The sequence below is a fragment of the Lepidochelys kempii genome, chromosome 2, assembly GCF_965140265.1.
Source record: "Lepidochelys kempii isolate rLepKem1 chromosome 2, rLepKem1.hap2, whole genome shotgun sequence".
Lineage (NCBI taxonomy): Eukaryota > Metazoa > Chordata > Testudines > Cheloniidae > Lepidochelys > Lepidochelys kempii.
Genome location: NC_133257.1, coordinates 80,366,432 through 80,376,919, shown reverse-complemented (window position 1 = coordinate 80,376,919; position 10,488 = coordinate 80,366,432). Strand labels below are relative to the sequence as shown.

Genomic DNA, 10,488 nt, shown 5'->3' with positions numbered 1-10,488 from the left:
CCTGGAGGAAATTCTGCTTATTAAAATTGCAATTTTAGTTTCCATTAAAAAGGAGAATAAGACAACAGAAGATGGGTTGGCAAGACAAATTATTTCTTAATGTCAGTTGAGCTTATTTCAAATGAGATAACGTATCTTTACCAGGTTGGGTTCAGCACATTTTTTGTCTCTTCAACTCATTTATCTAATTCAGTCATCTTGATTATAGCCTCATGGACCTTCATTTTCAGAGGAAGAATTTTGTAACAAACAGCCTACACAACATGCTGATTACTGAACAGTTAATTCTAATTAACTTGGCTATGGCAAGAGAATTTTGATAAAGTCCTAGAATGCAAATATATTTTGGTTATCCCGGACCAACGTCTATAAAATAAAAACTCACAGCAAAGTCTCCAGATGAGACATCAGAGTGATAGAAATCTAATTTAAAGAAACAAATGAGCAAATTAAAATCACAAATAATTTATTCTTCCTTTAGAGTTGATGGAGTACAGTTTTAAATAGCAATGAAGTACACAGTGGTGGAAAATTGGCACAGAACCTACAAGCATTTCATTCATAATAATGCTCCTCATGCGTTATCTGTTCAAACCTTGATGTGCATTTTCTACTGATCAACTTTAAGCTTAAAAAAAAAAAAAGTTCTCCCTTTAAAAACAATGGACAAATTGAAAATTTTGATTTTCGTGTATGTTTTGCTCATTCAAATACTATGTATTACAATTGCTTTCTCCCTGTTAAAACATCATGGCCAACTGTGAAAAAAATATTATTTTATCCCTGGGCTAATTTTATTTTTAAGTTACGTCCTTCATAAAGGTTGCCAAGAAGTCCTGAATGCATGTATTCTTGCACAACAGAATATCCCTTCACATATCTGAACTACAGTCACAGGATGGTCTCAAAACCAATTTGCCTACTACGCTATTGATCAGCGGGCTGCTCTATCTCACATGCAACATTATAAGCATCAATGCAGTTCACAACAAAATTTGGCATTTACCTCACCAGCAGGTTTATATGTGATAATCTAAAACATACCTTGGTCTCATATTAACTAGTAAGAAAAATGGATACACACAAAAAATGCCCCCTTTCTAAAGGTATTAATTCCCAGTTAAGAAAGTTTAGATAGAGGTTTACAAATTCTTCTATGCTAGTTTGTTACATACAAATTATCCAACTAAAGGTTAAAATACACTACACAAATACAGTTTGACCTGTCTTCAGTATTAGTTTTTTTAATTCTTTGCATATTCAAACCAGGTAAAATTAACATTGTCATGTTCTTTGTTACTGCAATTAGAAAGGGATTACAGCTTGGTTTATGTTAAGCTGTGACAAAACAACCTACAGTTTCAACAATTTTTCTGGGTGCTAAACCATGTTGCAAAAAATTGTCAAACTACGTTAGAAACCATCTTTACAAAAATGCTTCACTCAGAAAAATTGGAAAGCTTAAAAAATTAATTCTTTGCACAAGACTATATCATACTGTTCTTGATTACCTTCCTGTTTAGGTAACTGGGATTCAATTCTTTGTACACGAGCCTATCGGTAATGTACAGTATACTATGTCTTTATTCACCTTTATTATACACCATTTTGAGACCAACACAATCAAGCATTTACCATGCCCCCATCCATATTAATAGCAGATTTTTGATCCTGCCCAGTGAGTAGTGTACTGTCTTGCATATTCATCACATGAAAAACGTAATATACAAAATATTGCTGCTGTAAAAAGTGTACATTTCCCCCTTCCCCTTACAAAAGAATCTGTGGAAAAAATATTAAATTCCCATAACCTTCATAAACATACAAAGCTTTTCACGCCTTTCAGTCTGTAACAGTCTGTTTGATGCACAGTTCCGAACTCAATGAAAACTGGTTATGTCAATGCATTTTCTGTCCAATATTGCCATCTAGAGTATAGATGTGAAATCAGAGTTTTTGAGAGGCTACAGCCTTTTATAACTAGCCCATAAAGACTGGATATTGTAAAACAGCCATTTATCCACAATATTTTTCCAAAAGCTAGATGGAATGGGAGATTCTCTTCACAGGGAGATGTCCACAGTGCTGAGGAGACAATATGGCTGCTAATAGATACTGGAATGTAAGTACTTTTTCACTGCTGATAGTTTCCATATTGCCCCTAAAAGATAAATTTAAAAATATGATTAGATAATGATTTTTTTATATATAGTAAAAGTTGAAACAAGGCAGTATCCAAAAAAGTCATGCCACTAAGAATCCAACACACTTGAAAACATTCATTTTTATTCATATACATGGGACAGTGTTTCATCTCAGAAGTTCTCTAAATTAGTCTGTAAATTACACTGCTGATTATATGTTTATGGCCTGGAGTTTAATTCTGTCTGAACAATTTTTCTTGAATTGGTATTGGTAATTAATAAAAGATTAAATAAAAGAGATTAAAAATTTAAAACAGATTATGGTAAAACTGTCTCTAACAAAGAATACAATAGAACGGTTGAATACTAAACTGGAATTTGAGCAGCACTGAAAGAATTAAATTACATACAAAAGCACAGAAATTCAAAGTTAAGGTATCCACTCAGCCTTTAACTCATAAGTACTGTCCACATATTTTCAGAGCACCATAGAATAGACTAACACATGTAGTTCAAAAATCTGTGTGATCCAAGGCACATCTAGGCAACCATTAAGATGTAGATGGCCAACTTGTCCTATGGGAATCATAGAATTGCAGGACTAGGTTTTATCTAGACCATCCCTGACAGGTATTTGTCTAACCTGCTTTTAAAAATCACCAATGATGGAGATTCCACAACCTCCCTGGGCAATTTATTCCAGTGCTTAAGCACCCTGAGAGTTAGGAAGTTTTTCCTAATGTCCAACCTAAACTGCCCTTGCTGCAGTTTAAGCTCATTGCTTCTTGTCCTACCCTCAGAGGTTAAGGAGAACAATTTTTCTCCCTCCTCCTTGTAACACCCTTTTATGTACTTGAAAACTTATGTCCCCTCTCAAGGCAGGTCTACACCAGAAGCACTACACTGGCGCTGTGGGAAGACACTCTATGCCAACAGGAGAGCACTCTCCCATCAGCATAATTACTCCACCTGCACGAGAGGTGGAATCTACGTCAGCAGGAGAACATCTCCCACTGACACAGTGCTAGAGTGGACAGCGCTTAGTTCGCTGTAACCTGAGTCACTCGAGGGGGGTGTTTTTTTCACACCCCGGAACAATATAAATTACATCAACTTAAGCGGTAGCGTAGACCTGCCCTCAGTCTTCTCTTCTCCAGACTAAATAAACCCAATATTTTTCAATCTTCCCTCATAGGTCATGTTTTCTAGACCTTTAATCATTTTTGTTGCTCTTCTCTGGACTTTTTTGAATTTGTCCACATCTTTCCTGCAATGTGGTGCCCAGAACTGGACATAATACTCCAGTTGAGGCCTAATCAGCATGGAGTAGAGTGGAAAAATTATTTCTTGTGTCTTGCTTATAACAGCCCTGCTAATACATACTTAATCCACAGATTTGATGCATATGATGCATAGAAATACTGGCCTCATTACTCTCCTCCAATTCCTCTGATCTTTTCTGATATATCTGGGGTGAACGGCAAAGGTTGGAGCAGAGACATCAGTACATGCTTCTCATGATCATACATAGGCTCGCTGCAGGTACACAATGGGGTTCAGGATTTGCAGAAAACAAGGGGGCATGTTTGGGAATGACCACTCTACACAGCACAGTCACCCCTCAATCCCACCAAGGTAATGCAGCATAAAACACTTCTGATAATGCCAGCATTACCTTAGATTGTTTCTCTCACCATAAAGCACTGCTCACCCACAGGAGGTGGTTTTCAGGGCAGCTGCCAAAAATAGCACAGTTCCTAGGGGAGCAGTGCTACTGGGGAGAACAGGGAAAGTCTTCCACAAATGGATTCCCCTTGGAACTTGGATTATTCAAGAAACTGGAGGACTAGAACCTTTGCAGAGGGAGAGAAGTTATCCCTGGCCCACACCAGAATGATTTGTAAGAAATTCAGCAAATAAAAACTTCTTTTCCCCTCTGTTCCCCCTCACTCTCTCAAAGCATTTTTCTACGCCTACTTCTTGCATTTGGAACTATGGCCCTTCGTACACTAAACTATTTTTTAAGACTCGGGGCTAAAAAGTTGTTGCACTTCTCGAGTTTAACAAGGTTTTGTTGCTTTCCCCCGCCCCCTTTTAACATATGTGTGTACAGAGAGAAATCTGTTCTCCCTGAAGGTACTCTAACCACAGTTACTCATGGGAAATATGTTTTTCTTGTTCAAAGTCTAAATAGTCTTGTTCAAAGTTGCTTGTGGACAAATTATTAAGATTTTATTGTTAAAAAATCCTAGCTGTGTAGTAATATATATTCACTCATAATGTCCAGCTTCCTTATGCCCAGGAGAGTAAAGGCCTCTATTTTAATAAAGTTTACAATATAACATTCAGAGAGATACTAGGCAACATTTGCTGTTTTGTAGCTTGTAACACATAAAGGAGAAAATCCTCTGCTCTATGTCTAATCTTAATAACTAGGCACATGTACAAGGAACAGAGAGGAAGAAATCAATTCTCCCTTCTCCATGGCCATTAAACAGCTGCTGAGCCACTCTGGTCCAATGGCTGGAATAGCCTCTACAGGCTCTTACTCAGTTTCCTGGGGATCCTCAGGCTCTGCCCTCCCCGTACACTGCCATGCCGGGAACCAGTACAAACTGAGGATTCCAGTCTGCATGGGTCCCTCCCAACAACTACGCAGCAAAATTACACTGCTTGGGCAGGCTAGTTGCCCTTTGTAGCTGCCAAGAAGGGTGGCTGGATTTGCCCCTAAGGGAATGCTTTAAAAAAAAAAAAAAAGAAAAGAAAAAAAAGGCATTCAGCCACGTTCAATATAGAGCAATAATAAAATGTGACCCTGCAAGATGCTTAGTACCCTCAACTTCCACTGAAGTCACTCTCATCACTAGGCTAAAATGATTCACATTAATTTTGATACAGTGGTGAGCTGTTTATAACACAGTAGCTTTGCAAAGTTTAGTATTGTCTGGCCAAATCAGAAAAGAATGATATAGACTAATCAACTCTCCCAGCTGCATGTGAATAATTCCAATGGAAATAAAAAGCAATGAGAGTTACATATATCCATCCAGGGGAGACAATACCCCAACATTCATTAATAAAACAGTAAAATTAACACACAAGAATTAGTAGATTTTACTAAACAAAGTTGTACCTGGTCATATCCATAAGGCCTCTGTTGTGGTGGCTGTGGTGGTCCAGGCTGTGTGGGCCTATAAGCTGCATACTGCTGGCCTTGCCCTTGTGGATAGTTAGGATACTGAGGTCCTGGACCACTCTGTGAAGGACCTGCAAATCATTAAGACAAATAAAAAAAGGGAGGGGTGAAGAAAAGAATGGTAAAAATATTGCATTGTGCAACTAGGAACACACCAAGGAAATACCACCATTACTTAACAAGCTTAAAGTAGGTAACCACATACATACGGCAAATACAGAGAGTTACATTCTTTGGTGCCTGCCACTGGATCCCCTGAAGACCAGACAGAGCCATAAAGTTCTACAACTGGTGAAGGGGTGCTTGCTCTTACACAAACAGGCAGATCTGTTTCTGGAGCAAAATGTGACTTGCGTAGACAGCAATTTGATTCAGTGCTGACAAGTGCACATTTTACCTAATCACTGAGCAGCCATCAGATGGTAACAAATTTGGTAACTTTGGATCTGTGAGAGGTTCAAAGTGATGATCTAGAGGATAAAATCTCCATATTCCATTACCATTCTCTTCAGGCATCACATCCACCTGAACTATGCTGCCTCAGTTCTCTGTGCTTCTCCTGGTGTGGGACAGAGCCTTGAGGATTCATAATAATTACTGGGACGCTGACTGCAAATAATTGATTTTTTGCGAATTAATGAGTAAGCAGATAAATATTAAGTAAAGCACGGATACTACATCCCAAAATGTACTTTGTTCATCTCACAAACGTAGTTCAGTTTTATTTATGATAATTCTTTACAGTTTACTAGTAAATGTTCATAAGAGATTTTGTAAAAAAGAATTAAATATATTAATTTAAGACGTCATTATCTACTTAAGAAACTAATCGAAAAGTGAGCTAGTTTGGGTGTGCAAATCATGGTGTGTGTGTGGATAAGCAGTTCTATCATATTTGTTTCACCTCTTTCTTCTAATGTTTTTATTCTGAACCCCAGATTTTCAAAATGAGTGTATGGAAAAAATGAGTCAAATTTGTCAGATTTTATTTATTTGCTTTTTTAATGCTCTGGGTACACACGAGAATATTTCAAAACTATAACACTCCAGTCCCAACTTCAAAAAGAAACTCTCCCAAATCTAACTAGATCCTTTACAAAGCACTACCACGAACCCAACTAGGTCAGATCTGAAACTAGTATTTACACGCACAATCATGACTGCATACACAATCTCACATACAAATTATGGAACTGGTTTTCACGGTCAATTTTTGAGAGGATGTTTATTTTAAGATGAATGTGTAACTTTTTACAGTACGAAAGCAAGGACAATTTAAAATGTGTAGTATGCTCTGTTCTGATTCAAAATCTGCAGAAAAAAAACACATGCACTCTGTGCTCCTTGTTATGAATCCAAGCGGTTAACAGTCCTAACAATAATAATGTGGTTTTCCAATGCTACCATACATTAGTGTGGGGAAATTCTTAGTACTAGCACAAAATTATCTCTTAAGACTACAGCTGTGCAAGTATTTTTTGTTACAGTAGTGGTACAAATATCATCAGAGAAAGCAAGAACTTAATGATCCAAGCTCAACTCTAGTACATAAATGTTAGGTGAGAGTCTATGCTGAGTGTCTAAGAGGTGCAACACAGAACTGGAAGCCCAGCAGCACAGGGAATTAAGACGGCTTTATGGGGTTAAGATAGCTATTTTTGTGCTCTCCTGATCCTAGGCTCCTGTATGGACTGGAAAGGCCCTCAGTATAACTTAGCTCTGGGACCGGCCTAAGTTACATATACCTCTCCTATGGGCCGCAACACAGTCTAGAACCTCTGCAGTGCTATGTGCTGCCCCAATATCCCCCTCCTGGCCACAGCTCCACCCCCTCAGGAAGCTGTATTCTGCAATTTCTGTGCTGGGGGACTCCTCCCCCAGCTGAATACAGGGATTTTAGGGCCCCTTTATATTGGTCCAGCCATTTCACCCACCATAAAGGGGCTTAAGCAGAGATGAGGATCTCACTCATAGTCTTCCTTGTGAGAACTAGCTTGTTGTCAGCTACTTACCATAACCCTGCTGTTGTCCTGGATAACCTTGCTGGCCTGTGTACTGCTGCTGTTGTGGAGGGTAACCCTGCTGCTGAGGAGGTCCTTGATATGCATCTTGCTGCTGACCATACTGCGAGTTTCCTGCAAAACGGTTGCAAGAAAAAAAAACAATTAAAGATGTTTACTACACTTCTATTTCTCTCTAAGATGGACAGCCAACAACACATGAACAAAATGAAAATGCAATCTTGATTTCAAAAACTTAATAAAACAAAGAAAACTCAAACCAAAAAGAAGGAATTCGGCCAAACAAACTGCAGTTAAAGCCAAGTTTGCAAGGTTGAACTGCAGCTTTTTCAGCATCTCTGCCAAACAACCAGTATATTTACTGGAACATCACAGTCATAAGATCATGACTATGCTAAATAAAATAAAAAAAGACAAAATTAAAGACATCTACGAGAGCACAGACTAGCTACACAAGATCAGCAAGCTGTTTCCTAATGGCACTATATTTATATATATATACATATATATATACATATACACACACACACACACACAAAAAAAAATATATATACACAAGTGAACCAATGGATTTATGTTTAAATAAAAAATTTCCATTGGAAAAAAAAGTTCTCTAACAGTGTTTTAGTCATTTTACTGTTGTTAGAAATGGCAAATTATGGTTATATATTTTAGATGTTTGCAAGAAATTATTTTGAATGCTTCAAGTTCCCTGCAATTTTCAAGACAGCCAGCAACTAGTATTCTACAAGAGCTTTGCATGGGTATAAATTGTTTTGTGCACGAATTTTCGTTCCCATAGGTGGTGGGGGAGGGAAGGGAATGTATGTGCGTATGTGTGTGAAGGTATATAGATACCTCCTTCGTAGTAATGTTGTGAGGAATCCTCATAAGGCCTATCGTAGCCTTGTTCAGGATACGACGGTTGCTGATAACCGTAATCATTATGACCTACATCAATTCGACAAGAGACAGGAAGAAACGTTAATGGCCTCTGAGTGAAAACCCTAAAAATATTTCATCTTTCAGAAAAATCAAAAAAAAAGTCAACTGGAAATACATAAAAAAGATTTTTCAATTGTATTAGCCAAAGATTTACCAATATGATTTCCTTTCATATTGAATTAACATGTGACAGGGAACAAAAGCTTAATGCACTAGTTTTAGCAACATCATAGGCAGGGATGGTCTTAACCTTCTGATAATCTTTGTTGGTGGGAAAAAGTACTTTATCTTTTATTTTAAAAAAATGAAAGCATTTAGGCCTTTCACATGTAAATAACCTGAATTAAATTAGAATGAACAAAGGACGCAATTATCATACTTTGTCTAACACCTGTTTGGCTGATCTCCAATTCAAAAGCATATGCTAAAAGTAGTGTGAAATATAACAAAGCTCAATGAAGTTATGAATCACATATTTTTATAGCAAATTTTGCTCAGAAGTGTCAAAAGAAAAACTTCTCAAGGCTGATTTTTTCCCCCACAAACATCATTCCTAGCAATCTTAAGACGACATTTTCCCTGGAGAATCTCATTCATCAGCACAATCATTAAAAAAGAAGCTTCAATTTCAGAGGCTATGGGTCCCTCTGGCTTAGGAACCAAAACATGAGAAAAATACCCTACCTGTTTGTTGTTTTAAGACCCAATATATTTCTCCTGCAGATTACTAAAATGTACTACCATCATAGTGTCCTCTTGCGAAACTCAAGTCATGAGAACAAGCTTTCATTTTGTTAAAATTTTAGCACAAATTTTATCAAAGTGCCTAAATAAGGCAGAGAGCAAGAAGTTCTAAAAATAAATGGTCTTTGGTACAAATGAAGAACTAAACACAAACGTCTTAAAAACTGACTCTGACGCTCCTACATCATTATTAGTATACATTTTTATAGATTATTATTTTAACATATCCACTGCTGTTTAACAATAATACTTGCTGAAGTTAACAGAATATGGTGGATCCTTGTAAATTCATCTGTACTGATAATGTTCAACTGAATGCATTAAATGCATTAAATGCATGAATTACCTTTAACTATTTGAAAGTTATGCAGCTAACTCTTTTTTGGACAGAGTAAATGAGATCATGTGTATAACACAATATAAGTTCCAGAACTAAGACTGTATGATATGATTTAACATAGCTTGTGAAATATCTTTGAATGTACACAAATGAAAATCAGATGCCCACGCCTATATACAATAGCTTTAGCCCTGGCTAAAATATTGATTTTTAAAAATTAAAACTTTAAATTCAAATAAATAATTCATTTCAATAAGTGTTTACAAATTTTGCTCTGAAAAGCTGATAGGATTTGAGGTTTATTGAGCTATGAATGTTTTTAAAATTGTTACTATTACCATGTTCCTTGGACTTCGCAAAACACACCATTAAGTGGCAAGCAGGCTATCACAATAGCTATGAGTCAGCCAGTATTTTTCCACAAATACAGTTTGTTCACCCAACCTCTCCCTAAGCAAAACCAAAACAAATTAAAAAAGGAACCCCATCTTCTAACTTACAGTATAATCCTGATTCCCCTTGTTCAAATACACTATATACAGATCTCTTACTTCAAAGAGGAAAAAGGACTGATTTGTGTAATGTTAATGTAGAGTCTGATCTGAAGGCATTGAGGGAATTCCACAGGACCATGCCTTTCAACAAACAAGCTCCTCAGGGCTGGGACTATCTTATGCCTTTATCAAGCAGTATGTATGCTTAAGGCCCACACCACAGCAGCAACAAAACATTTGTGCAATTTGTTCTTAAAATCAAAAATAAATTATGTTATAGGATAAGATCATAAAAAAACAAAACATTATGCTTATAAGCAAGTTTTTTTATTTCTGTATTCTAGCTATAAAAATATATACTCTGTCTCTTTGTACACATACAGTATCATAAAGCAGATGTATAACATGACTGCTTTAATTCAGATCAGTTATTATACATACACAGAAGAACCCTCCATACTTGTAGCTAAATGAGAGGATTCTCATTATAGAATATGAAAGCCAATATTAGGGTGTCAAAATAAAAGTATTACAAATGATGTACTTTGAGCAAGCTGTAAAATTAGTTCTCTTTAGCATCTTAAATTATAGTAACAATTCTGAA

At 36.7% G+C, this 10,488-nt stretch overlaps 1 protein-coding gene across 5 annotated transcripts in view; it reads right to left on the bottom strand.

The window, feature by feature from the left end:
* Positions 1-449: 449 nt before the first annotated feature.
* Positions 450-10,488, bottom strand: part of SS18 (SS18 subunit of BAF chromatin remodeling complex) — a 63,502-nt gene continuing 53,463 nt past the window's right edge. For 3 of the 5 annotated variants that reach the window (XM_073331344.1, XM_073331346.1, XM_073331349.1), the window contains 4 exons: positions 8,220-8,312; positions 7,353-7,475; positions 5,278-5,411; positions 450-2,161 (listed from right to left, as the gene is read on the bottom strand). In XM_073331344.1, the coding sequence (XP_073187445.1) occupies positions 2,135-2,161; positions 5,278-5,411; positions 7,353-7,475; positions 8,220-8,312 (377 nt within the window). In that variant the 3' untranslated portion in view covers positions 450-2,134. The remainder of the gene's footprint in view (positions 2,162-5,277; positions 5,412-7,352; positions 7,476-8,219; positions 8,313-10,488) is intronic. The other 2 variants (XM_073331345.1, XM_073331348.1) reach the window with 1 other exon arrangement.